Source organism: Callithrix jacchus, chromosome 22 (assembly GCF_049354715.1).
Source record: "Callithrix jacchus isolate 240 chromosome 22, calJac240_pri, whole genome shotgun sequence".
NCBI lineage: Eukaryota > Metazoa > Chordata > Mammalia > Primates > Cebidae > Callithrix > Callithrix jacchus.
Window position 1 is genome coordinate 33,825,102 of NC_133523.1, and position 27,489 is coordinate 33,852,590.

At 52.8% G+C, this 27,489-nt stretch overlaps 2 protein-coding genes across 13 annotated transcripts in view; one reads left to right on the plus strand and one right to left on the minus strand.

The window, feature by feature from the left end:
* Positions 1 to 8,631: 8,631 nt before the first annotated feature.
* On the minus strand, positions 8,632 to 14,565 carry PPP1R14A (protein phosphatase 1 regulatory inhibitor subunit 14A). Its single transcript, XM_078359273.1, has 4 exons — positions 14,330 to 14,565; positions 10,870 to 10,950; positions 10,285 to 10,317; positions 8,632 to 8,843 (listed from the first exon to the last, which is right to left on the minus strand). The coding sequence occupies exons 1-4, from the start codon at positions 14,528 to 14,530 to the stop codon at positions 8,715 to 8,717; spliced, it is 444 nt and encodes a 147-aa protein (XP_078215399.1). The 5' UTR covers positions 14,531 to 14,565; the 3' UTR covers positions 8,632 to 8,714.
* A 325-nt stretch (positions 14,566 to 14,890) lies between these two features.
* Positions 14,891 to 27,489, plus strand: part of SPINT2 (serine peptidase inhibitor, Kunitz type 2) — a 37,987-nt gene continuing 25,388 nt past the window's right edge. For 10 of the 12 annotated variants that reach the window (XM_078359261.1, XM_078359262.1, XM_078359263.1 and 7 more), the window contains exon 1: positions 21,630 to 22,120. In XM_078359261.1, coding sequence (XP_078215387.1) covers positions 22,015 to 22,120 — 106 coding nt within the window. In that variant the 5' untranslated portion in view covers positions 21,630 to 22,014. Of the gene's footprint in view, positions 15,431 to 21,629; positions 22,121 to 27,489 lie in introns of those variants that run through there. The other 2 variants (XM_078359258.1, XM_078359259.1) reach the window with 1 other exon arrangement.

The following is a 27,489-nucleotide window of genomic DNA, read 5'->3' on the forward strand; positions in this document are numbered from 1 at the left end:
AACAAAAAGCAAAAGAAAATGGGGGAAAGTCCGCAAGTGGACGGTCACCTTAGAGACACCTGATCCATTCCAACAGGACCCGAAAGCACCTACTGGCACAGAAGCTGGGAGGTGGGGCAGTTGGCAGGAGAGGAGGGGATTAGGGTGTTCTCTTCCAGTGGCTTCCACAAAATAAGAAGCTTGTGAGCAAGAACGGGGAAAGGAGAGAGACACACTTGGAACCGTCACTAAGGCGACCAGACGGGGGCATGGAGCCTGGCTCCCACCCCAGCGGGTGCCCAGGCTGCTCAGGGCTCCCCTGAGGGGAGGGTCAGGAATTTAAAGTGAAAACTAATGCTTCCTCCAGCCATGCTAACTAATGAGGGCACAAACTTGCAGAAGGTTGCCAGCACTCTGGGAGGCCGAGGCAGATGGGTCATATGAGATCAGGAGTTCGAGACCAGCCAGGCCAACATGGCGAAAGCCTGTCTCTACTAAAAATATAAAAATTAGCTGGGCGTGGTGGCTTATGCTTGTAATCCAGCTACTCAGGAGGCTGAGGCACGAGAATCACTTGAACCTAAAAGGCAGAGGTTGCAGTGAATCAAGATCTGGCCACTGCACTCCAGCCTGGGCAAAAAGAGTGAGACTCCGTCTCAAAAAGAAAAAAAGGAGAGGGAATAAGATACCACCTTTTGATGGGGAAGTGAGAAAGAATTTGTGGAAATTTCACAGTGACATTCTCTTCCATTTTCCATAATCAGCTCCACTGTTTGTTTATTTGCTTTTGAGACGGAGTTTCGCTCTTGTTGCCCAGGCTGGAGTGCAATGGCGCGATCTCGGCTCGCCGCAACCTCCGCCTCCTGGGTTCAGGCAATTCTCCTGCCTCAGCCTCCCGAGTTCTGGGATTACAGGCACGCGCCACCATGTCCTGCTAATTTTTTGTATCTTAGTAGAGACAGGGTTTCACCATGTTGCCTGGGCTGGTCTCAAACTCCTGAGTTCAGACACTCCACCCACCTCGGCCTCCCAAAGTGCTGGGATTACAGGCGTGAGCCACCGCCTGGCCCATTGTATCATTCTTACATCATCGTGTCGTCACAGCTTAGTCCCTGCTTACAAGTGAGGACATACGGTTTTTGGTTTTCCATTCCTGTTACTTTACTTACAATAATGGCCTCCAAGGGTGGGTGAGGGGGCTCGCGCCTGTAATTCCATCTACTCGGGAGGTTGAGGCAGAGAATTGCCTGAACCCAGGAAGCAGAGGTTGCAGTGAGCTGAGATTGCACCACTGCACTCCAGCCTGGGCTACAGAGCAAGACTCCGTCTCAAAAACAAACAAAAACCACTTCAAGCCGGGCATGGTGGTGGGTACTTGTAGTCCCAGGTACTCAGGAGGCTGGGCCGGCAGGAGGATCACTTGAGCTCAGGATTTCGAGGCTGCAGTGAGCTATCATGGCGCCGCTGCGCTCCAGCCTGGGCAAGACCCCTTATCTAAAAAAAATAAGAAAATAAAAGGAAAAAAAAGTAAATAAGAGAATCAAAAATAAACAAAAACAAAACAATAAATAATATAAAATAAACCGCCGGGCGCGGTGGCTCACGCCTGTAATCACAGCACTTTGGGAGGCAAAGGTGGGCGGATCACTTGAGGTCAGGAGTTCGAGACCAGCCTGACCAACATGGAGAAACCCCGTCTCTACTAAAAATACAAAATTCGCTGGGCGTGGTGGTGCATGCCTGTAATCCCAGCTACTCGGGAGGCTGAGGCAGGAGAATCCCTTGAACCTGGGAGGCGGAGGTTACAGTGAGCCGAGATTGCTCCATTACACTGGCAGCCTGGGCAACAAGAGCGAACGAAACTCCAGTCTCAAAAAGTAAATAAATAAAATAAAATAAACCAATTCACACAGCCACGAGGGGGCGCGGAGGCCTCACGTCCGCAAGCGGAGGGCTGCGGTGCTTGCAGAACACAACGTGACCACCTGGGGGCACTGTTCTCCAGCAAGCGCCTACTGTGCGCCCAGCGCCATTCTACACCGGAACACCGCGCTATTCAAGGTAGGCGAGGAGCTAATATTCTGAAAGTCGTGGTGGTCGTTGTGGGGTGGGGGTGGGGGGGGGCAGACAATAGAAGAGACAGACCGTTTCAGAATGTAATACATTCTTTCCTTCTTTTTTTTGGAATTCTTGGGCTCAAGCGATCCTCCCACCTCAGCCTCCAGAGTAACTAAGAACACAGCTGTGCACCACTGCGACCATAATTTTATTTTTGTAAAGACGAGGTCTTGCCTGGGCTGGTCTGGAACTTCTGGAATCAAGTGATCCTCCTGCCTCAGCTAAAGTGCTGCGATCACAGGTGTGAGCCACCACGCTCAGCCAATAAATTCTATAAAAAAGATAAATTGGCTAGGGGTGGTGGCTCACACCTGTGATCCCAGCACTTTGAGTGGCTGAGGCAGCAGGATCATGAGGTCAGGAGTTTAAGACCAGCCTGACCAACATGGTGAAACCCCGTCTCTGCTAAAAATACAAAAAAGTTAGCCAGGCATGGTGGCACATGCCTGTAATCCCAGCTACTCTGGAGGCTGAGAAAGAGAATTGCTTGAACCCAGAGGCAGAGGTTGCAGTGAGCCAAGATCGTGCCACTGCACTCCAGCCTGGGTGACAGAGTGAAACATCATCTCAAAAAAAAATTGGCCAGGCATGGTGGCTCATACCTGTAATTCCAGCACTTTGGGAGGCTGAGGCAGGTGGATCACCTGAGGTGAGAGTTTGAGATCAGCCTGGCCAACATAGAGAAACCCACTTCTACTAAAAATACAAACTCAGCTACTTGGGAGGCTAAGGCAGGAGAATCACTTGAACCCAGGAGGTGGAGGTTGCAGTGAGCCAGGATTGCGCCACTGCACTCCAGCCTGGGCTGGAGTAAGACTCCGTCTCCAAAAAAATTAAAAAGCAATCAATCAATCAAGTGACAGGATGGTGACTGAGGGCACTCCTTAGGTTAGGTGCTCCGAACACCTCTCTAAGATGACATCTGACATGACGGTGAGGATGAGAGAAACCTGGGAGAACTCCAGGCAGAGGCAATGTGGCCACATTGGGTTGTGGAGGGGGAGGCAGGTGGGTCTAAGGATGGCAGAGAAACAGGTGTGGGTGAGAGTCAGATGGCAGAAGGCTGAATGCAGAAAGGTGACAGGGGCCTGGCGCAGTGGTCCTCACCTGTCATCCCAACACTTTGGAGGCCGAGACAGGCAGATCACCTGAGGTTGGGAGTTCAAGACCAGCCTGACCAACATGGAGAAACCTTGTCTTTACTAAAAATACAAAAATTAGCCAGGCATGGTGGTGGGTGCCTATAATTTCAGCTACTAGGGAGGCTGAGGCAGGAGAATGACTTGAACCCAGGAGGCAGAGGTTGCAGTGAGCTGAGATCACACCACTACAGTCCAGCCTGGGCAACAAAAAAAAAGACAAGAAAGGTGACAGGGCACAATGTGTCCAGGACTGCCAAAGAATGGCTGTGTAAGGTGGTGACATGAAACGTCTGCAGGGTGCGTTTTTCGTTATGATTGTTTTTGAGATGGAGTCTCCATCTGTCGCCCAGGCTGGAGTACATTGCCGCAATCTTAGCTCACTGCAACCTCCACCTCCCAGATTCAAGTGATTCTCCTGCCTCAGCCTCAGGAGTAGCTGGGACTATAGGTGTGCACCATCACACCTGGCTAATTTTTTTTTTAGTAGAGATGGGGGGTGTTTGGGGGGGCTGGTCTTGAACTCCTGACCTCAGGTGATCCTCCTGTATCGGCCTCCCAGAGTGCTGGGATTACAGGCATGAGCCACCACGCCTGGCCCAGGGTAAGTTATTAAATGATGAGGCTCACACCTGTCATCCCTGCAGTTTGGGAGACTGAGGTGGGAGGATGACTTGAGCTCAGGAGTTCGACAGCAGCCTGAGCAACACAGCAAAACCTCATCTCTACGAGAAGTTTAAAAATTATCTGGGCATAGTGGCACACACCTGTAGTCCCAGTTACGTGGGAGGCTAAAGCAGGTGGCTTGTTGAGTGCAGGCTGCAGTGAGCTATGATTGCACCATTGCATTCCAGCCAGGGTGACAGAGTGAGACTCTGTTTCTAAAAAAAAAAAAGCAAAGAGTAATGTTTGGAATGTCTGCCTTGTTAGTATGAAAGGGGCGATTAGAGCTCCTGCCTGTTTGTATTTGCAGAAAAAAATATCACAGTAATACTAAGAAATTGATTTTCTTTTTGAAATGGTGACCTTTAGAAAAAAGGGGAAGAGGGAACAGGGTGGAAAGGAGGTTAGGGTAAGAGTGAGAAAAGGCATCGTCTGGCTGCTGAGTGGGAAACGGACCACAGATGGCGGGAAGCCAAGAGCCAGATGGGTGGAGAGGAGAGTGTGACTGCAGCCGGGTGGGGCATGGAGGGTCAAGTACACTGTGTCTTTTGGGGCTTTTTTTTTTTTTTTTTTTTAGGCAGAGTTCCGCTCTTGTCGCCCAGGCTGGAGTGCAATGGCGGGATCTCGGCAATCTCTGCCTCCCGGGTTCAAGGCATTCTCCCGACTCATCTCCCGAGTAGCTGGAATTACAGGCATGTGCCACCATGCCCAGCTATTTTTTTTTTTTTTTTTTTTGAGACAGAGTTTTGCTCTTGTTGCCCAGGCTGGAGTGCAATGGCAGGATCTTGGCTCACCATAATCTCCACCTCCCAGGTTCAAGTGAATCTCCTGCCTCAGCCTCCCGAGTAACTGGGATTACAGGCATGCGCCATCACGCCCGGCTAATTTTGTATTTTTAGTAGAGATGGGGGTTTCTCCATGTTTGTCAGGCTAGTCTCGAACTCCTGACCTCAGGTGATCCGCCCACCTTTGCCTCCCAAAGTGCTGGGATTACAGGCGTGAGCCACCACACCCAGCCTTTTTTTTTTTTTTTTTTTTAATTTGAGACAGAGTCTCCCAGCCCAGGCTGGAGGGCAGTGGTGCAATCTCAGCTCACTGCAACCTCCACCTTCTGGATTCAAGTGATTCTCCTGCCTCAGCCTCTTGAGTAGCTGGGATTACAGGCACCCACCACCATGCCCAGCTAATTTTTGTATTTTATTGGCCAGGGTATTGCATGTTGGCAGGGTGGTTTCTAATTCCTGATATCAGGTGATCCGCCTGCCTCGGCCTCCCAAAGTGCTGGGATTCCAGGCGTGAGCCACTGTGCTTGGTCTATTTTTCCCCAATTGTTTTCCTTTTTTTTTTTTTTTTGTTTTTTTGAGACACTGCTCTGTTGCCCAGGCTGAATGCAGCGACCTGGGCTCAAACAATCCTCTGACCTTGACTGGATTATGGGCCTGAGTCACCACTGGGCCTCCCCATCCTTCACTGTGGCACTGTTCTCAGTTAATTGTATTGAGCTCTACATTACTTATCTCCAAGGATTGTGAGCAATCATTAACACCTTAGTATGAAGTAGCCAATCTTTTCCCATCTCAGAACAATAGCCATCGTTGCTGTGGTTTAAAGGGACTCTGTAGTGCAGGAGTTAAATAGTTGGGCTCTGGAGTCATAATGTCTGGGACTGAAGCCCAGTGCCACCATTTCCCAGACATGTGACTTAGGACAAGTGACATCCCACTGGGCCTCAGTTCTGTGAGGTACCCATTCTCCAGATGAGGATACTGAGGCCTAACACATGGCACATGCCAGACTTTAGAACCTGGGTTTTGAGCACATACCGCCTCCACCAGGACGAGGAACCAAAACCAGTTTCCATGAGAGGGACAGAGGGTTCTGCAGGCCCACGTGGAATGTTCTGGGACCAGGAGCTGGGGTGTCAGGAGGGACCTGCTCGTTCTCGGTAAGTGTGGAGCAGGGGGCCCTGGAAGCCACAGAGACAGCGCGGGCACCTGGAGGGCTGCACAGGCCAGGGTGCCCCTGGCTGCTCCTCCTCAGGGGCCTCTTCTCTTCCTCCCAGACTGGAGCTCAGACCCCCAGGGATGGATGCCTGATCGTGGAGGGGCCGCTGGGTGGCACAGGTGGGGACAGGGCCCTGGGGTCTCAACTTCTTTCTCCTTGGTGAGATAGCCCAGCTCTGACCCCACCCTGGTCCCAAGCACGGCCACAGCCCCACCCCAGCTCCTGATTAGACACACCTGGGACCACTGGTCCAAGCAGAACTATTAAAATGTTGAAATATAGGTCAGACCTGGTGGCTCACGCCTGTAAACCCAGCACTTTGGGAGGCCAAGGTGGGCAGATCACTTGAGGTCAGGAGTTTAAGATCAGCCTGGCCAACATGGTGAAACTCCATCTCTACTAAAAATACAAAAAGTACCAGGCATAGTGGCATGTCTGTAATCCCAGCTACTTGAGAGGTTGAGGCAGGAGAATCACTTGAATTTGGGAGGTTGAGGTTGCAGTGAGCTGGGATTGCACCACTGCACTCCAGTCTGGAGGACAGAGCGAGACTCTGGTCTCAAAAACAAAAAATGTTGAAATAGAGAGCTGGGCATGGTAAAGGCCAAGGTGGGAGGACTGCTTGAGCTCAGAAGTTCAAGACTGGTCTGGACCTTAGCGATAAGGAGATCTCATCTCCACAAAAAAGTACACAATTAGGCCGGGCGCGGTGGCTCACGCCAGTAATCCCAGCACTTTGGGAGGCCAAGGTGGGTGGAACACGAGGTCAAGAGATCGAGACCATCCTGGCCAACATGGTGAAACCATGTTTTGTATTTTTAGTCTCTACTAAAAAATATAAAAAGCTGGGTGTGGTGGCACATGACTGTAGTCCCAGCTACTCGGGAGGCTGGGGCAGGAGAATTGCTTGAACCTGGGAGGTGGAGGTTGCAGTGAGTGGAGATTGCACCACTGCACTCCATCCAGCTTGGTGCCTGGTGACAGAGTGAGACTCTGTCTCAAAAAAAAAATTAAGCTGGGCACAGTGGCTCAAGCCTGTAATCCCAGCACTTTGGGAGGCCAAGGCGAGGGGATCACGAGGTCAAGAGATCAAGACCATCCTGGTCAACATGGTGAAACCCCATCTCTACTAAAAATACAAAAAATTAGCTGGGCATGGTGGCGCGTGCCTGTAATCCCAGCTACTCGGGAGGCTGAGGCAGGAGAATTGCCTGAACCCAGGAGGCGGAGGTTGTGGTGAGTCGAGATCGCGCCATTGCACTCCAGCCTGGGTAACAAGAGCGAAACTCCGTCTCAAAAAAAAAAATAATAATAATTTAAAAAAAAATTAGCCAGGCATGGAGGCTCACACCTGTAATCCCAGCACTTTAGGATGCCAAGTTGGGAAGATTGCTTGAGCCCAGGAGGTCAAGGTTGCAGTGAGCTGTGATTGTGCCACTGCACTCTAGCCTGGATGGTGGAGTGAGGCTGTCTCTAAAATAAAATTAGCTTAGGCACAGTGGCTCACCCGTGTAATCACAGCACTTTGGGAGGCTGAGAGAAGGCTGATCATGTGAGCTCAAGATTTCAAGACCAGCCTGGGGCAGCACAGCAAGATCCCGTTTCTTTAAAAAAAAAAAAAAAAAGCCAGGCATGGTGGTGCATGCCTGTAGTCCCAGCTACTTGGAAGCCTGAGCTGGGAGGATCACCTGAGCCTGAGGAGGTCAAGGCTGCAGTGAGCCGAGATTGCACCACTGGACTCCAGCCTCGGTGACAGAATGAGACCCTGTCTCAAAATAAATAATTTTTTAAAAAAAATAATAAAATTAAAAAACATAAAATAAAAATGTTTTAAAAGCCATTACCCACTTCTGATGGCCCAGCTGCTCCCTTGGTACCCTCCAGGCCTCTCCATGCCCCAGCATGAAAGGTTAACCCTGGTTCAATAGGGGAGCTTCCCTGACCCAGCTCTGGGGGCCATTGTCCTTCCTGACTGGTGGACGGCCCTGGCAACATTTGGTATTTTCCCTGTCTCTGCCCCAATATCAATCCCTCCACCCATAAGTTCAGAGTCCTCAGAGCGGTGTATCCATTTTATACAACTCCTATGCATCCTTCAAAGCCTACCTTAATGTCACTTCCTTCAGGAAGCCCTCCCAGATTTCTTCACCACCCCCAGAGTGTATGACTCCCTCCCCACTGCCAGGCTCCCAGGTATCTTGGGCCATTCAGCACACCTTCCTCTGATCCTCACACTCGGACCCTTCTCCCCGCATAGTGTGTGAGCACCTTGATGCCAGAGACCATCTTCCTCTCATCTTTGTAGCCTCAGTACCAAGGGCCATTGTAAGCACAGCACAGAGTTCATGGAGTGGCTGAATGATTTGTTTTGCTGTGTGATCACCTGTACTGAGTGGATACTGGCCACCTTCGGTCATGAGCATGCCCCTTGACCCAGATTCCTGCAGGAGCCCGCATATAGGGGCCCTGCTGGCTGGGACTAGGGATGGGGGCGGGGTGGAGAGTTCAAGGGTAGGCGGGGTCTAGGATGTAAGTCCCAAGGCTGTGGGGTCAGCAGGGCGGCTTCTCATGCTCTCTGGCCCAGGAGGAGTGATTCTCCATCTGGCTGGCCCAGCTGCGGTGCTGGGACAGGGATGAGGGCAGAGGCCATGGGAGGAGAGAGGGAGGCTGGGGGCGGAGCTCGGGGAAGCCCATGGTAACCCCAGGGAGGAAAAACAGCCACACAGTGTTATTGTTACAGAACCATTAAATACAACTTATACACAAGCTGGGGTGGCGTCCAGGGAGCAGGGCAGGGAGAGTGGGAGACGGTCAGGGGTGAGCAGTCCGGGCCGGGTCCTGGAGGGGGCTGAGGCTGCCATCATGGGAGGGGCTGGGCTGGTGGAGGCCGGGCTGCCTGTGGAGGCCGTGAAGCTTTGCCAGCAGCTCCTGGATGAAGTCCTGCGGACAGGGTGGGGAAGCTGAGAACATGGGAGCGGCGGGGGCGCCCCCTGCCCCTGTCCAGCCCAGTCCCTGACCTGGGTGCCTCCTCCTGTTCTCTGATTGTGGGGTGGGGGGAGTTAGGTGTGGAGGCTATAGACATAGAGAAAAGTGAAGCAGGAGAAAGAGACAGAGATGGAGAAAGAGCCAGGAGGCCAGGTGCTGTGGCTCATGCCCATAATCCCAGCACTTGGGGAGGCCGAGGTAGACGGATCACAAGGTCAGAAGATTGAGACCATCCTGGCTAACATAGTGAACTGTCTCCACCAAAAATACAAAAAATTAGCTGGGCATGGTGGCATGTGCCTGTAAACCCAGCTACTGCAGAGTCTGAAGCAGGAGAATCGCTTGAACCCAGGACTCGGCGGTTGCACTGAGCCGTGATTGCACCACTGCACTATAGCCTGGGTGACAGAGCGAGACTCTGTTTCAAATTTTAAAAAAAAGTCAGCCAGGCAAGATGGCTCATGCCTGTGATCCCAGCACTTTGGGAGGCTGAGGTGGGTGGATCACCTGAGGTCAGGAGTTTGAAACCATCCTGACCAATACAGCGAAACCCCGTCTCTACTAAAAATACAAAAATTAGCTGGGCTTGGTGGCCGGTGCCTGTAATCCCAGCTACTCGGGAGGCTGAGGCGGGGAATCTCTTGAACCCAGGAAGCAGAGGTTGCAGTGAACCGAGTTAATGCCATTGCACTCCAGCCTGGGTGAAAGAGCGAGACTCTGTCTCAAAAAAACAAAAAAGAAAGAAAGAAAGAGCTAGGAAGAGAGAGAGCCAAGGAGACAGATAGGGAGTGGGGGAGGGGGGAAACAGACACAGAAAGAAAACAGAGAGACTTGTAGAGATAGAGACTGCGAGAGACATAGGGACAGAGAAAGACGCAGAGGCCCCCAGAGATAGATCCAGGGCAGACAGACACACAATGACATTTGTCCCTCAGGCTGTCCAGAGCTAGCTGGAAAAACATGAATATTTTTCCCTTTTAAAGCAGGGGAGGAAGTGGGAGGGGTTGGGCAGCTCAGCTTCAGAGCCTGGGAGGATGGAGGGGCCCCCAGAGGTAGAGAAGGGAGCCCGGGGTGATGGAGGCAGTAACGGGAGAGGGACAGAAGGAGACTGAGCCTGAAGGCTGGTGGCGGAAGGACAGGCATAGGACAGGCAGAAACCAGGCAGATGGGGGAGGACAGAATGGAGCCCCCTCAGCAGATGGGGGAGAGGGAGAGAGAGGAGGAGGAGGAGGAGGACAAAAGACACCCCTGGAGACCAGAAAGAGCTGTGGCGGGGGATACCGGGGGTTCCCCAGAGATCCTTCTGCCTGTCCCAGGCATGGCCAGCTCCGTTCCCCTCCCCCATCAGAGTAGTTGGGGCTAGAAAAGGGCTGGTAATAGGGGAGAGAAAACTCACCTCGATGGGGCTCCTACAGGACTTCAGGAGTCCCTAAAACCCCCAACCAAAAATAAATAAATAAATAAATGAAATGACTAACACCTCCTCCCCTCCAGCCCCTTCACTTCCCCAAAAATTTCCAGCAGCAAGACAAATGGAAGTCAGACTCCAGGGTGGACTGCCCACCAAGCTTCCAGACAGGAACAGAGCCTGAGGGGCATGCGGAGCGACTCAGGGAAGGGCTGAGTCACTGGATCCAGTGGTCACACGAGAGGGCCAGGAGGTCACACGGCACTTCCCTCCTCTAAAAAGGTGTAAGCCATAAGCAGGGACATGGCTGCCAAACTGCCTGGGTTCGCTGCCCAGCTCTGCTCCTTCTGAGCTGTGTGATGCTGGGCGAGGGAGTCAACCTCTCTGGGCCTCATTTGCCTCATCTGGAAAATGGCGCTCACGCTAGTGCCTGCTTCGGAGGGTTCTGTGAGGATGAAATCAGTGGGTGGATGTGTGTAAGGCCGCCGTGCCAGCACCCGGCATCCAGTGAGCACTCGGTAAACATGGGATGTGCAAAGTGGGGGGCTTGGGGACTCTCCCCACCCCACCTACCTGGATCTTCCGTCTTCTCTCCTCTTCACTCTCTAACTCCAGCAACTCATCAATGTTGACCTCATCGGGCATGTCTGCCTCCTAGGGTCAGGGAGAGAGAGGTGCTTGGGGTCCCCTTCCCTCCCTCCCATGCCTTTGTCCAGGGCTCTGCCCCACCAGCCCCAGGGCCCAGCTGGCGAGTTCTGGAGCATTAATGTGGCAGTCAGGGACAGCACTGCCAAGGCGGGACATCTGGGGGGGGGAGGGGTGGCAGATGGGCTGATGGAGCCCCGGGGCCCTGTACCAGCCCCAAGCCTGGGCCCTTGGGCCCCGGGAGCCTCGGGGCTGGCACGGGGCTCTCGCCTTGGCTCTGGTTCCCACAGAGGAAAACAGGCCTGGTGGAGCCCTGGAATGTCAGATTCTGGGATTCAGGAGAGGGGCTGGCTTCTGCCCTTTCAAGGAAAAGTCTTACTTAGCGCTAGGTGCGGGGGAGGAGAGGCTGGCAAACAGCAGCCAGCTGGGGCGGCCCCTTCCCCCAGGGGACAGGAAGGGAGGGGAGTGGTTGGGCCAGCCCCTCAGGGGCCAAAATGCAGTCTGGTAAGACCAGAGGGAAGACCACCGAGGCCACCCAAGGTGGGGGGGGGTGGGATGAGTCAGAAGCTCAACTCGGCTGCTAAGAGTGGGTGCTTAGTGTGGCCTCTGCAGGCAGCGGTCCAAGCACAGGCCGGCTCAGTGCCCCTGCCGGGAACACAACCCAGCTGTCCCCAGCTGTTGAGGCAGCAAGAGGTTAGGAATCCTTTCCTCCCCAACCCAAAGTCCGCTGTCGGCTTCAGGGCTGGAGGGTCCTGGTTCATGTGTGGTGAAGCTGCTTCAGCAAGGACACAGGTGTGTGAGTCTCTGCCAGGGCCACTGCCTGATGCCAAGGGCCCGGGGCTGGCTGAGGATGCAGAGGGACCCAGCAGCGTGTGGTAGCTTCGTATAGGGAGCTATGGTCCTGCCGGTGTGAGGTGTGAGCCTCTGGCTTGGGTATGTGACGCATCATCATGTGTCCTCAGCCGGCTGTAGGATCCCCCAACCAAGAAAGACCTCAGAGATGCCACCTGCCACTAGCGACCACACTTGTTCACCCGTGTGGGCCCAGTTGTGAGCCTGAGAACAGAGGGACTGCGTGTCCCTGTGGGAGAAGGGCCATGCCTTCCACCATTGTTGCACTGTGAAAAGGACGACTCCATGGCTCACGCCTGTAATCCCAGCACTTTGGGAGGCCGAGGCAGGTGGATCACGAGGTCAGGAGATCGAGACCATCCTGGTCAACATGGTGAAACCCCGTCTCTACTAAAAATACAAAAATTAGCTGGGCATGGTGGCGTGTGCCTGTAGTCCCAGCTACTCAGGAGGCTGAGGCAGGAGAATTGCCTGAACCCAGGGGGCGGAGGTTGCGGTGAGGCGAGATCGGGCCATTGCACTCCAGCCTGGGTAACAAGAGCGAAACTCCGTCTCAAAAAAAAAAAAAAAAGGAAAGGACGACTCCTGGATCCTGTGTACACTGTAGGTTCACAAGTCACAGAAGGCCGCTGCAGTGGCTCAGGCTTATAAATAATCCCGACAGTCTGGGAGGCCGGGAAGAGAGAATCACTTGAGCTCAGGAGTTCAAGACCAGCCTGGGCAACATAGTGAGGTCCCATCTCTTTTTTTTTTTTTTTATGAGACTGAGTCTCGTTCTATCGCCCAGGCTAGAGTGCAGTGGCATGATCTTGGCTCACTGCAACCTCCACCTCCCAGGTTCAAGCGATTCTCCTGCTTCAGCCTCCCAAGTAGCTGGGATTACAAGCACCCACCAACATGCTGGGCTAATTTTTGTATTTTTAGTAGCGATGGGGTTTCACCATGTTGGCCAGGCTGGTCTTGAAATCCTGACCTCAAGTGATCTGCCCACCTCAGCCTCCCAAAATGTGGGGATTACAGGCTTGAGCCACTGCATCTCTAAGGAAAAGAAAAAAGAGGGGCCGGGTGAGGTGGCTCATGCCTGTAATCCCAGCACTTTGGAAGGCCACGGCAGGTGGATCACAAGGTCAGGAGTTTGAGACCAGCCTGGCCAACATGGTGAAACGCTGTCTCTACTGAAAATACAAAAAATTAGCTGAGCATGGTGGCGCGTGTCCATAATCCCAGCTACTCGGAGGCTGAGGCAGGAGAATTGCTTGAACCCTGCAGGCAGAGGTTGCAGTGAGCCGAGATCATGTCACTACACTCTGGCCTGGGTGACAGAGCCACAGAGTGAGACTGTCTCAAAAAAAAAAGGAAAAGAAAAAAAAAGTCACTGAAAGTATGATTCGAGCAGAGACTCAAGTGACCGAGTAGCTGTGTCTGTCAACACATCCAGCTGTGGCTTCAGCTCCTGTGTGCCTGTGGGCAGCGGTGGGTTCTACATTGTATGTCCACCTGTGCCTATAGTTTACAGTTTTATGTCTGAGTGTAGTTATAAATTCTGTTGGGTTTTGTTTGTTTTTGAGACGGGGTCTCACTCTCTTGCCCAGGCAGGAGTGCAGTGGTGCAACCTTGGCCTCCTGGGCTCAAGCAATCTTCCCATCTCAGTCTCCCGAGGAGCAGAGATTACAAGTGCGTGACACCACATCCGGCTAGGTTGTTATATTTTTGGTAGACAGGTTTTCACCATATTGCCCAGGCTGCTCTTGAACTCCTGATGTCAAGCAGTCCTCCTGCCTTGGCCTCACAAAGTGCTGAGGTTACAGGCGTGAGCCACTGTGCTGGGTCGGTTTCTGCTGTCTTCTGTCTGTGAGTGGCTGTGGGTCTGGCCTGTGTTTGTAGGTGGTCATAGTTTTTCCTTTAGGAGGGAACGGAGGGCTGTAACCCCAGTCATTTTGTGTTTGAGTGGAGTTTGCTGCATCTGCCTACAGCTGTGGCCACGCCGCTGTGTCTATGGGTGGCTGTGGCTGTAGCATATGCTGATCTGTGGGTGACCCCCCTCCAGCCCCACGCACTTGTGACCTTGTGAGTTTGTGCATGGCTGTTGCTTCTGGGCTGTGAGTGGCTATAGCTTCCTTCACTATGCACGGCTGTGTCTGCTGTTGCTTCCTTTGCCTGGGTCTCTGTGTGGCTGTATCTCCTCTGTCACCAAGTCTATGTTTGGCTTTACGACATCCCCCTTCCCCCACTCTTTCTCCAGAGGTGGTGGTTTCAGCTCAATTTAGCCTCTTCTCTCCCCTTAATTCCCGGCCCTCCCCAGGCATTTGGACACATCTCTGGAGACCCAGGAGTTTGTGTGTTTCTCTCTGTGTGTCCACGAGCTCAATGCTGTGGGGCACGGACGGCCAGACCAGTGAGTGCCCGGCGCTGGGGCACTCGTCCCCTTGTGCGGACCAGGCTGCCTGTGCACCAGCGAGCGTGCACCGAGACCCCAACGGCGTGGGGACTCCGCGCCCTGTTCGGTCTGTCCCAGACCACCCCGCCCCGGGCTCACCATGCCGCGGTAAAGCTCCTCCAGGCGCCCGTCGATCCACTTCTCCACGTCCAGCCGCCGCTGCAGCTCCCGCCGGTCATACTTGACGGTGACGCGCGCGTGCCGCTTCTGCAGCCCCCCGGGACTGCCCCCCGGCCCGCGGGCCCGCGACGGAGACTGCAGCTTGCTCAGCACGCGCTTGCCCAGCCGCTGAGCTGCCATCGCGCTGCTGGCCTCGGCCCGGCCCCGCTCTGTGCGCCTTCGCCTCGCCCCCCGGGTACTTCTTACGGGCCGGGGCGTGGCTGGCCGGCGGGGGAAGAGGGCGGGGGCTCGGCGGGAGGTCGGCCCCGCCCCGGGCCTCAGTTTCCCTGTGCTGCGCGAGGGCAGGCCGCTGCGCCGGCTTGAAGCCTGCAGTCGTGCCGGGTTCACGTATGCGCGGAGTCCCAGAGCCCCAGGCGGGTCCCGGGGGGGGTCCCCGGGCCTGGATCCTGGGTGGGGGGCAGAGGGGCGGGGGGCCGGGACAGACACTCGGGACCCGGCCTGTCTGCTCCCTCTGGCGGCCGCGGGGGGCGGTGCGGGAGCGGCTTAGCCGCCGTCGCTGTGGAAGGTCGAGCGCCATTTGTTGCTTCGTTCATTCATTCACTCATCCATCCATCCGTTTGTTCATTCACTCATTCCATTCAACGAATATCTTTTTTGTTTTTGTTTTTTGAGTCGGAGTCGCTCTCTCTCGCCCAGGCTGGAGTACAGTGGCGCGATCTCTGCTCCCTGCAACGTCCCCGCGTTCAAACGATTCTCCTCCCTCAGCCTCCGGAGTAGCTGGGATCACAGGGATGCGCCACGCCGGGCTAATTTTTGTATTTTTAGTAGAGAAAGCGTTTCGCCATGTTGGCCAGGCTGGTCTCGAACTTCTGAGCTCAGGTGCTCCACCACGCCTTGGCCTCCCAAAGTGCTGGGATTACGGGTGTGAGCCACCTTGCCCGGCCCTATTCAACAGATATCTATTAAGTATTCATTCTGTACCAGCCACTGCTCTAGGCCCCAGGAATAGAGCAGGGAACAAAACAGACAAGCCCAGTCCCACGGAGTTGACAGTTGCGGCCGGAACAGATGAGAAACACGGTAAGTACAGTATTATACTGTTTATTATGACTGCTTTAGAGAAATATAAAGCAGAAAAGGAGAAATGGAGTGAGGGTGTGGTTGCAATTTTAGCCAGGGTGGCCAGGGAAGTCCCTTACCTCAAAACAGGCTTCCCACTGCTAATTATGAGCAGCAAGAATTACACTTTAAAATTTGTTTGTTTGTTTTTTTCAGATGGAGTTTCACTCTTGTCGCCCAGGTTAGAATGCAGTGGCAGGATCTGGGCTTACTGCAAGCTCTGCCTCCCGGGTTCAAGCGATTCTCCTGCCTCAGCCCCCAGCGTAGCTGGGATTACAGACATGTGCCACCACATCCAGCTAATTTTGTATTTTTAGTAGAGACGGGGTTTCTCCATGTTGGTCAGGCTGGTCTTGAACTCCAAACCTCAGGTGATCAGCCCACCTCGGCCTCCCAAAGTGCTGGGATTACAGGTGTGAGCCGCTGTGCCTGGCCTATACTTTAAAATTTAAACGTGGCTGGGCGAAGTGGCTCATGCCTGTAATCCCCCAGCACTTTGGGAGGCCTAGGCAAGTGAATTATGAGGTCAGGAGTTCAAGGCCAGCCTGGCCAACATGGTGAAACCCTGTCTCTACTAAAAATTAAAAAAAAAAAAAAAATTAGCCAGGCATGGTGGTGCGTGCCTATAATTCTAGCCACTGGAGAGGCTAGGCAAGATACTTGGTGGTTGAACCCAGGAGGTGAAGGTTGCAGTGAGCCAAGATCAGGTTGCTGCACTCCAGCCTGGGGACAGAGTGAGACTCTGTCTCCAAAAAAAAAAAAAATTGTAGAGACAGGGTCTCCCTGTGTTGCCTAGGCTGTTCGCCAGTTCCTGGGCTCTGCCTCCCAAGGTGCTGGGATTATAGGTGTGAGCCACCTCAACCCACCAACCAGCCAAAATGTAAAACTTTTGAGTTTCAAAGAACATCATCAAGAAAGTGAAGAGACGACCCATAGAATGGGAGAAAAAAATGGCAAATCGTATAACTCATAAGGTGCTGGGATGAGCAACCACACCTGGCCAAACTGGACACTTCAAAAAGGTGAGTTGTGGCCAGGTGCAGTGGCTCATGCCTGTAATCCCAGCACTTTGGGAGGCCGAGGCGGGTGGATTGTGAGGTCAAGAGATCGAGACCATCCTGGTCAACATGGTGAAACCCCATCTCTACTAAAAATACAAAAAATTAGCTGGGCTTGGTGGCGTGTGCCTGTAATCCCGGCTACTCAGGAGGCTGCAGCAGGAGAATTGCCTGAACCCAGGAGGCGGAGGTTGCGGTGAGCCGAGATCACGCCATTGCACTCCAGCCTGGGTAACAAGAGTGAAACTCCGTCTCAAATTAAAAAAAAAAAGGTGCATTGGGGCTGGGAGCAGTGGTTTATGCCTGTAATCTCAGCACTTTGGGAGGCCAAGGCAGGTGGATCACTTAAGGTCAGGAGTTCATGACCAGCCCGGCCAACACTGCAAAACCCTGTATGTACCAAAAATACAAAAATTAGCGGGGTGTGCTGGTGTGTGCCTGTAGTCCCAGCTACTCGGGAGGCTAAGGCAGGAGAACCGCTTGAACCTGAAAGGCAGAGGTTGCAGTGAGCTGAGATTGTGCCACTGCACTCCAGCCTGGGCGACAGAATGAGAATCTGTCCCCAAAACAAATAAATACATAAATAAATAATACAAATAAAAAAATAAAAGGGTGAGTTGTATGGTATGTGAGTTATATCTCAATAAAGCTATTTTATTTAAAAATTTAAAACAGGCCGGGTGCCGTGGCTCATACCTGTAATCCCAGCACTTTGGGAGGCTAAGGCAGATGGGTATCATGTGAGGTCAGGAGTTCAAGACCATCCTGGCCAATGCAGCGAAATCACATCTCTACTAAAAATGCAAAAAAAAAAAAAATTTAGCCAAGCATGGTTGTGCACCCTTGTCATCCCAGCTACTTGGGAGGCTGAGGTGGGAGAATTGCTTGAACCCGGGAGGTGGAGGCTGAAGTGAGCTGAGATCACAGCACTGCACTCCAGCCTGGGTGACAGAGCAAGACCCTGTCTCAAAAAAAATAAAATAAAATAAACAAAAAACACATATCCATAGCTCCCCATAGACCTCATCCTAAAGGCCAAATTCCTTGGTTTAGCAGTCCCAGCTGTGCCAGGGACAGTCCTATTTCAGCACCTTTCACTGGAAGTTCCTCTGCCAGGAAAGCGCTTCCCTAGAATGTCGGCAGAGCTCACTCCTTCACGCCCTCCAATGCCCCATTCAGTGAGTTCTTCCCTGACCGTGCTATCTCACAGTGCAACTCTCACGCCTCTCACCCAGTTCTGTTTTATACATAACACTTGCCACTTTCTAACATTTTATATATATAAATATTTTTCTTTCTTTTTTTATTTTTTTGAGATGAAGTCTCAATTTGTTGCCCAGGCTGGAGTGCAGTAACACGATCTCAGCATACTGTAATCTCTGCCTCCCAGGTTCAAGAGATTCTCCTGTCTCAGCCTCCTGAGTAGCTAAGACTACAGGTGTGTACCACCATACCCAGCTAATTTTTTTTTTTTTTTTGAGACAGAGTTTCACTATCACCAGACTGGAGTGCAGTGGGGCGATCTCGGCTCACTGCAACTTCCACCTCCTGGGTTTCAGCAATTCCCCTGCCTCAGCCTCCCGAGTAGCTGGGACTACAGGCGTGCACCACCATGCCCAGCTAATTTTTTTTTTTTTTTTGGTATTTTAGTAGAGATGGGGTTTCGCCATGTTGGCCAGGATGGGCTTCATCTCCTGAACCACCTCAGCCTCCCAAAGTGCTGAGATTACAGGTGTGAGCCACTATACCCAGCCATGTACTTGCATTTTAATAATAGATTAGAAATAAATATAGTAGCACAATGATTATAAACATGAAGAAACTGTTCTGTCACTCTACATATTCCTTTCGAGTTTTTGTGTTTAAAGTTCAAAATGGCTGGGTGCAGTGGCTCACACCTGTAATAGGAGAATCACTGAAGCCCAGGAGCTGGAGAGCAGCCTGGGCAACAAAGTGTGACACTGTGCCACACACACACACATACAAAAAGCCAGGTGCAGTGGCTCACCCCTATAATCCCAGCACTTCGGAAGGCTGAGGTGGGCGGGTCAGGAGGTCAGGAGATCAAGACCATTCTGGCCAACATGGTGAAACCCCATCTCTACTAAAATACAAAACAAAAACAAAAACAAAAAACAAATAGTATAAACTTTGAGGTGTAATATTTTTATTTGGCAAGGGCAAATTTTCTTTTTTTGAGATGGAGTCTCACTCTGTCGCCAGGCTGGAGTGCGGTGGCGCAATCTCAGCTCACTGCAACCTCTGCTTCCTCAGTTCAAGGGATTCTCTTGCCTCAGCCTCCAGAGTAGCTGGGATTCCAGGCACGTGCCATCACATCCAACTAATTTTTTGTATTTTTAGTAGAGAGGGGGTTTCACCATGTTGGCCAGGAGAGTCTTGATCTCCTGACCTCGTGATCTGCCTGCCATAATCTCCCAAAGTGCTGGGATTACAGGCATGAGCCACTGTACCTGGCTGCAAATTTTCTTTTTTTTGAGATGGAGTCTCACTCTGTCACCCAGGTTGGAGTGCAGTGGCACAATCCAGCTCACTGTAGCCTCCACCTCCCAGGCTCAAACGATCCTCCCACCTCAGCCTCCCAAATGGCTAGGACAGGCATGGGCCACCAAGCTCAGCCAATTTTTTCTATTTTTGGTAGAACAGGGGTTTAGCTATGTTGCCCAGGCTGGTCTTGAACTCCTGGCCTCGAATGATTTACAAGCCTCCCGAACTGCTGGGATTATAGGCATAGGCCACTGTACCCAGCCAGCAAGTGCAAATTTTCATTCACACTGGATTTGAGTAATATCTAAAATTGAAGTTTATTTGATCAATTGTTAATTGTTTTAAAACTACAAAGCAGGCTCCCTCCCACCAAAAGACCAAAAAAAGAACTATAACAATGATTCTTACGTGACTATTAGTGAAAATAATTTTCTAGCCAGGTGTGGTGGCTCATGCCTGTAATCCCAATACTTTGGGAGACCAAGGCGGGAGGATCACCTGAGGTCGGGAGTTCGAGACCAGCCTGACCAACATCAAGAAACCCCGTCTCTACTAAAAATACAAAAATTAGCCAGGCCTGGTGGTGCATGCCTGTAATCCCAGCTACTCGGGATGCTGAGGCAGGAGAATTGTTTGAACCGGGGAGACAGATGTTGTAGTGGGTGGAGATCACGCCAGTGCACTCTAGCCTGGGCAACAAGAGTGAAACTCTGTCTCAAGAAAAATAATAAATAATAAAATGAAATAAAGAGGCCTCTGCCTTCTTTCAAGCCTCAACGGTTCAACACATTCTTCTCTGTCTTCATGCTCGGGCCTGGGTTTGGTGGGCCTGAGTGGCAGTGGGGGATTCAGGTGCTGGGAGACACCTTTGGCCTCGCATTCAGACTCCACCTTGAGTCCATGACCTCACTGCAAGCTTAAACTTCCACTGTGTAAGGTAAACACCATTTTGACGACTCTGTTAAGGCTCTTCACGTATTATTGTGCTAGGAGGGAGGCTGAAGAGTGGGTGTGGTCCTGGCTCCTGTACACACTGTTCTTTCCTGCCTGAAGACCTCTGCGTTTGCTGTTCCTGATGCTTGGGATGTTTGTCCCTTGGCCTTTAGCATCCTTCAGGGTTCATTATCAAGCCACCCCTCCCAGAGCCCTTCCTTCACCACCCAATTCAAAGGATGTCTTGAAGCCAGGAGTTTGAGACCAGCCTGGGCAACATAGCAAGACACCTATAAAAAAATTTAAAAATTAGCTGGATGTGGTGGCTCACATCTGTAGTCCCAGCTACTTGGGAGGCTGAGGTGGGAGGATCCCTCGAGCCCAGGAGGTCAAGGCTGCAGTGAGCCGAGATCGTGCCATTGCACTCCAACCTGGGCAACAAGAGCAAAATTCAGTCTCAAAAACAAACAAAAATAATAATAATAAAAGTCTTTTATTTATTTATTTTAGAGATGGGGTCTCACTATATTGCTCAGGCTGGAGTGCCGTGGCTATTCACAGGTGGAATCCCACTACTGATCAGCACAGGAGTTTTGACCTGCTCAGTTTCTGACCTGGGCCGGTTCACCCCTCCTTAGGCAACCTGGTGGTCCCTGGCTCCCGGGAGGTCACCATATTTATGCTGAACTTAGTGCAGACACCTGATTGGCATGGCGCACTACAGCCCAGAACTCCTGGGCTCAAGCGATCCTCCAGCCTCAGCCTGGAGTAGCTGGGACTACAGGCACGTGCCACTGCACTGGGCAAGTGTTTTCAATAATAATGCATTTGTTTGGATTGCCTTGTTGGCTATCCTCTACTCGTGTGCCTGTACCACTTAATTCTCCTTTCTAGAGTCTGCTCACATAACTCCTCTTCCAAGAAGCCCTCTTTGACTTCCAGGCTTGGTCAGGTGTCTCCTCTGGTATTCCCCAGGGGCTTCCTTCCTCTCAAGTCTTTTGCTGCCCGTTGCTAAGTATTTGTTTCCCTATCTGTCCTGGGAACCTTGGAGCCAGGGCCCGGCGCTGTTATTTTTACATGGGCCTATCAACTCCTCCAGGAAGCCCTCCTTGGCCCTTTCTCACGCTGGATGGTAAAGGTGTCTGGACTCCCATCATGCCCTGCACCTCCAGCGTCCCAGCCTCTGATCCCTCAGCGTGGCTCTTCCCCCATCACAGCTTTCATCACTTTGCGCGAAGCTTCCACTATCCTGTTTGGTGACTCAGGGACCAGTCTGGCATGGCCACCGCTGGATCCCCAGCATTTAGCCCCGGAGCAGGAGTCCAGTGAACTCCGAATTCACGAAGGAATTCACAGGAAAGCAGAAGCGAGGCCGGCAGAAAACCACAGGCTTCCAAGAAACCCGTGTCTGCCGCCCCCTCCTCCCATCCTGAGGCCAGTCCAAGAGCGAAGGCCCTCCTCGGACGTCGTCACCCAGCCCACGGCAGGGTGGCAGGTGCTCAGCGGGCGCGCAGCGGGCCCGGCAAGGCTCTGTTGGGGGCGAGGCTCGCGCAAGCCCCGCCTCTTCCCCGGCGCCAGGGGCGGGCCCAGGTGCGCCAGGGTTGTGGGAGCGGCCGCGCAGGTGCATGCCCTCTGCGCCTGCGCCCTGCACGCCCCGCCTCGCCAGGTGCGCCCCGCCTCCTGCCTGCTAGGCCACATTCGGGAGCCGCTTCCAGGCGTCCGCCATTGGCTCTGGCGACCCCCGAGCCTTGGGAGGTGTGGCGGGGCTCTGGACGCGCGGAGGGGCGTTGAGTGTCGCAGGTGGCGAAGGCGCGAGTGAGGAGCAGAGCCAGGCATCGCGCGCGGAGAAGGTCGGGTGTCCCCCTCACGGAAGGTCCGGAAAGGCGGCTTCCGGGAACTTCGGCACCTGGCGGACCCTCCCAGAGCGCCCGCACCTGAAGGCGAGGCGCTCCAGTGCGCGTGCGCGGCGAGGGGCTTCCGGCACCTGATCGCGAGACCCCAACGGCTGGCGCCTGGCGGCGTCGCCTGACCGTCTCGGCGGAGCAGGCCATGGTGCAGCTGTGTGGGCCGAGGCGGGGCCGGGCGCTCCTTGCCCTGCTGGCATCGCTGCTCCTCTCCGGGGTCCTGGCGGCCGACGGAGAACGCGGCATCCACGGTGAGGGTCGGGGAGACTGGAGGCGGGTCGCAGGGGGCAGGAGCTAGGGGGCCAACGGGGATCCGAGCAGGGAGAATTGGGGGAGGAAACTAGGGGCGACTTGATGGAGTTCAGGGGGTGTGGTGGAGCCAGCCCTGGCAGATTGAGCCTTGAGTTGAGGTTTGGGAGCTCTCGAGAGCGGAGACGGGCGGAGGAGCGAGGGTCAGGAGAGTTTCCTTCGGGTGAAGGAAGGTATTGACCAAGAAGGTGTGGCATTGGCCCTTCCTGTGGCAGGAAGGGGGTGACGAAGTGAATTGACCAGCCTCCTCCTGGCGGTGGAAAGTTCCGTGGCCAAAGCCCAGGGAGAGGCCAGGCCTGAGAGGGTGGGGGTTGGTTTGGGTGACCTGGTGGCCGTTTTAGACTCAGGGAAGACGCCCCCCTCACCCCTGCCTCTTTGGAGATTGAACAAGAGCCTCCCCCAAAGCTTTTGTAGTTGAGTTGCCGTAAAGTAGGTGCCCGAGAAGGAGGGAGAAGAAAGGAAGCAAGTGTGGGGAAGAAGCCGCTCTGCTAAGGCGCGAGAGAGTGTTGGCATTGAGCAGCTGGGGTTGGGTTCTTTGAATTGGTCCTTAGAAGTCGGTGGCGGATAAGGTGATTTAAACCTCTACACTGTGAAGGAAGTGTGGCCTGAAAGGTCTCTTTGAACAAGTGTTGTTATAACCTTAACTGCCTCTGACAAGCACCAGCGGGTTTTGAAAAGAGCTCTCTTGAAAGAATTCATTGATTCAGCAAAACTTACTGAGGCCCTGCTACGTGCCAGGCACTGGCGCCGGTGATAATAGTTAACTCAGACGAGCTGGATTCCTGCATTCACAGAGCTAGTATTCCAGTGGGAGAGGCAGAGCTAGGGAAGGTTTAGAGAGCACTTGCCATGAGATTAAGTTACTGAGAAGTAAATGAACCAGGCGAAGTACACCAACAGGGTGACGTAAGTTGATGGGGCGGCTTTAGCACAGGTGGTCAGGGGATGTCTCTCTGAGGAGGGTGACATCTGAGCTCTAAAATGAAGAATGAAGAGGCAGTAGCCACACAGAGACCTGGGGGACCAGTGTCCAGTTACAGGCAATGGAGTACAAAGGCCTTGAGGCTGGAACAAGCCGGGTTAGGTTCAAGGAAAAGACAGAGCCAGGCTGGATAGAACAGGCGTGAGGGAGGGGAGGGGAGGATGATGGAAGGTGGAAGAGGTAGGCCAGAGCCCGGTGCCCTAAGGCATTATAGACAGATACTGGATGCGAAGGGAAAGCAGTCTGGATTCAGGACTAGACCTATTAAAAATCAGAAGGCCAAGGCCGGGCGCGGTGGCTCATGCCTGTAATCCCTGCACTTTGGGAGACCAAGGCAGGCAAATCACCTGAGGTCAGGAGTTCGGGACCACCCTGGCCAACATGGTGAAACATCATCTCTACTAAAAATACAAAGAAGCAGCCAGACGTGGTGGCTGGCACCTGGAATCCCTGCTGCTCAGGAGGCTGAGGCAGGAGAAACGCTTGAACCCGGAAAGTGGATGTTGAAGTGAGCCGAGATGGTACCACTGCGTTCCAGCCTGGGCACTAAGAGTAAAACTCTGTCCCCCCCCAAAAAAGAAAAGAAAACCAGGCGCGGTGGCTCATGCCTGTAATCCCAACACTTTGGGAGGCTGAGGCGGGCAGATCACTTGAGGCCAGGAATTCAGGACCAGCTTAGGCAACTTGGGGAAACCCCGTCTCTACCAAAAATTAGCTGGCTGTGGTGGTGCGCACCTGTAGTCCTGGCTATTCTGGAGGCTGAGGCAGGAGAATCTCTTGAGATCATGCCATTGCACTCCAGCCTGAGCAACAGAGCAAGACTCCTTCTCAAGAGAGAAAAAAAAGAGAGCAGGATATGTGGGCACCAAGTCATCACCTGTAGTAATTTCTGGGGAGTGGTTAATTTCCCTATGCCCTAGGCAGGAGGAACAATTGAATTGGTGGGGAGAGGCTGGGCTGTAGGTGACTGGGAGTCCAGGATGCAGACGTTGACCATTCTTGCAATCAGAACCAGAATTTTGGCAGCACGGCCCCGCTGGACTTTTTCAGGTGAAGTAATTACGTTAGGATGTACCTTCCAGTTACCTGGCCTCTTGCTACCTCTGGTGCTTACTCTGAGCTTGGATGTGCCCTTTAACCTTTAAAACAGCCGGGTGCAGTGGCGAAGTTATGCGCCTTGTCCGAGGTCACTTGACAGTAGTAATTGACAAAGCCAGGTCTCACTGCAGAGGCCTCTGTTCAGAGTGGTCTCCCTGACTGCTGCCGCCAGCTGGACCTACTGACCTTTCAGAATTACTAATGTCTGACTGGGTGAACTCATGCCCTCACTTATCACAAGTTCTGTTTGTTTGAAAGCTTGAACAGCTTAATCCGAGGCAGGAGGCAGTTTGATTTTTTTTTTTTTCCTCCCTCCCTCCTGATTGCCTCTGTTTTCTCGGGAAGCGAGTCATCCACTGGGAGCGAGGCATTGCTGCAGCTCAGTGCTGCCAGATGAGTGCGGTGGTGCGAGAGGAGTGAGCAGAGAATGTGTGAGGGAGTGAGGATGGGGTAGGTCAAGGAATTTGTTCTGTGTGGAGACATGAGGGGGCAGAGGGCCGAGGTGGTGGGGCCAGTAGACTGCTGGAGTTGAGGTCCTGAAGGGAGTGAAGCCGACAGGATGCAGTGGGCAGTGAGTGAGATGCAGGAGAGGGAGGTTCTGAAGAGGTGGCAGTTACTGAGGTGGGTCTAGGTGTGACCCTGAGAGGGATGGGGATGGGGGTGAGGGTGGGATGAGATCAGCTGGAGGTCTAGGGACCAAGAAGCCAGAGGAGCCGGAGAGGCGGCAGGCCCTCAGCTAAAGTTAGGAAGAAAGGAATAGTTGTCTGGGTTGGCAGATAACTCACCAGGTGGGGTAGGGAATGATTTACTCTGATGATAAGGGTTTCCCAGATGGGGGTTTGGGGAGGGTGAAGAGAAACAGTTCAGAAGCAGCTCCCAGAAGCAAGGAGACTTCCCCACTTGGAAGGGCCCCAGGAGGTGTGTCCTCAGGGGAGATTCCAGTTAGGTAAGAGGGTGGCAGCAATGTTCAGCGGAGAGATTGAAGACATAGAAGACTGGCTGAAGACCAGTCCTGAGTACCACCAGAGGTCCCAGGAGTTGGCGGAGGGGAGATAGGGACAAAGGAGGCCCCACTGCCACCCTGTGAGAGTGAGGGTTAACTTGGGTCAGGGCTTCTTGTGTCTAGCATCATGTGGTCTATGACTGATGTGTTGATGGGACTCTGAGTAGTGAGGGCAGGTGGGAAGGGACAGGTGGATGGCCGCACACGGCCCAGCAAAGAGTGTCCTGACTCCAACCTCTGCAGACAGAGGTGGAGGGGAAGCTGAGCTTGTGCCAGGTGAGAAAGCTCCCCGGTCTAGCGATAGGGACAGTTGTAGTCTGCAGTGGGAAGCACACAGAGATTATAAACTGGCCACTCCCAGGAAGCTTCACGCAGCTTTTATATGACTTGTACGTTCTCCAGAATTGGGATTTTTTTAGATGTAAAAATGTAGGTTTTGCGGTCAGGCGTGATGGCTCAAGCCTGTAATCCCAGCACTTTGGGAGGCCTAGGCGGGCGGATCACCTGAGGTTGGGAGTTCAAGACCAGCCTGAATAACATGGAGAAACCTTGTCTTTAAAAAAGTAAAAGAAAAAAAATGTAGGTTTTGTCTTTGTCTGAAAGACATGAAGATGTAATGGAATGGGATCAGAACACAGGTCTGTTTTCCTGCCCAGCAGTCTCGGGCTGGAGCTGAGTGCCTTTTTCAGGCAGGACATAAACCACTCCCCAGCCTGTAGATATTCACTCAGCCTGCCTCGTCTCCACAGCTGCCTGCCCTCTATCTCTGTAGCCTTTGGCTTGTGACCCCTACCGTAAACATATGCTCCATTTAGTAAAAGGTAGATAATGCCTAAAGGTCTTTATAAATTGCACATTACAGTGAGTGAGTGAGAGAGAGAGAGAGAGAATGAAGGAATATGAGTGTGTGTGTGTGTGTGTGTGTGTGTGTGTGTGTGTGTGATGGCTGTTAGGGGAAATCCTTTTATCAGGTAGCAGCAAATAAACATGATTTTTTTTTTCCTTTTCCCACCCAGGTGGTAAATCCTGGTATTTGGAGGGTCCTGAAATGTGTAACGTTGATCAACACAAGGCCAGATAATGTATTTCCTCCTCAGAATAGAAACTGAAAGGGTCCTTTAGAGTGGTCCTTGCTGCCAATAACTTTGTGCCTGGCCCTGGGCATCAGAACCTGTGTTAATGGTTACTTGGCTCAGGGTCCTTTGTTGATTCTTCTTGGGAATTTCCACTGGAGGCAAGTAGGGCAGCACTCACTGGAGAACCTTCTCCTGCACTTTCTTTTTTTTGAGACGTCTGCTCTGTTGCCCAGGCTGGAGTGCAGTGGCATGATCTTGGCTCACTGCAACCTCTGCCTCCCGGGTTCAAGTGATTCTCCGGCCTCAGCCTCCCAAGTACCTGGGACTACAGATTTGCGCCACCATGCCCAGCTAATTTTTGTATTTTTAGTAGAGGCAGTGTTTCACCATGTTGGCCAGGCTGGGGTCCTGACCTCCTGATCCGCCTGCTTTGGCCTCCCAAAGTTCTGGGATTACAGGTGTGAGCCACCACGCCTGGCCCTCTCCTGCATTTTCAAGGGATTTTTGAAATCCATGGACCTCTTGGGTTAATTACAGTGTCCTCAGAACCTTAACTAATAGGTTAGCTTTCCAGCACATTCCATAAACATGTTATTAGTTGCCACCCTTTCTTTCCTTTCCTCCTCACCCCCATAGTTGTGACGCTGGCGGTCAGAGATAAGATGACAGAAGAGCTGAAGTAAAGCTGGTGTTGGCCTTCAGCTGGGAATTCTCTAAAGCAGCGTCTCACATTATTCTTAATCCTCCATAGAAGGGGAGCTTGTCCTGCTTGCAGGCAAGGCAGTTTGGTTCCAGGGTCGTTTGAGATCTTATTCACTGGTACAGTCAGCACGTGTTTATTGAGCACCCACCAATGGCCAGGCACCATTTCTAGCTCTCAGAATAGAGCACTGAACAAAATAGACAGACCCCTCCCCCATCCATGGCAGGCATGTCATAATGAGAGGAAGACAGTACAATAAATGAACACATCGAGTGTATGTCTGGTGGTGAGTGTCAGGGTTGGTGTACTTAGCACTAAAAATGGGGTTCCTGGCCAGGCGCAGTGGCTCACGCCTGCAATCCCAGCACTTCAGTAGGCTGAGGCGAGTGGATCACGTGAGGTCGGGCGTTCAAGACCAACCTGACCAACGTGGAGAAACACTGCTCTAC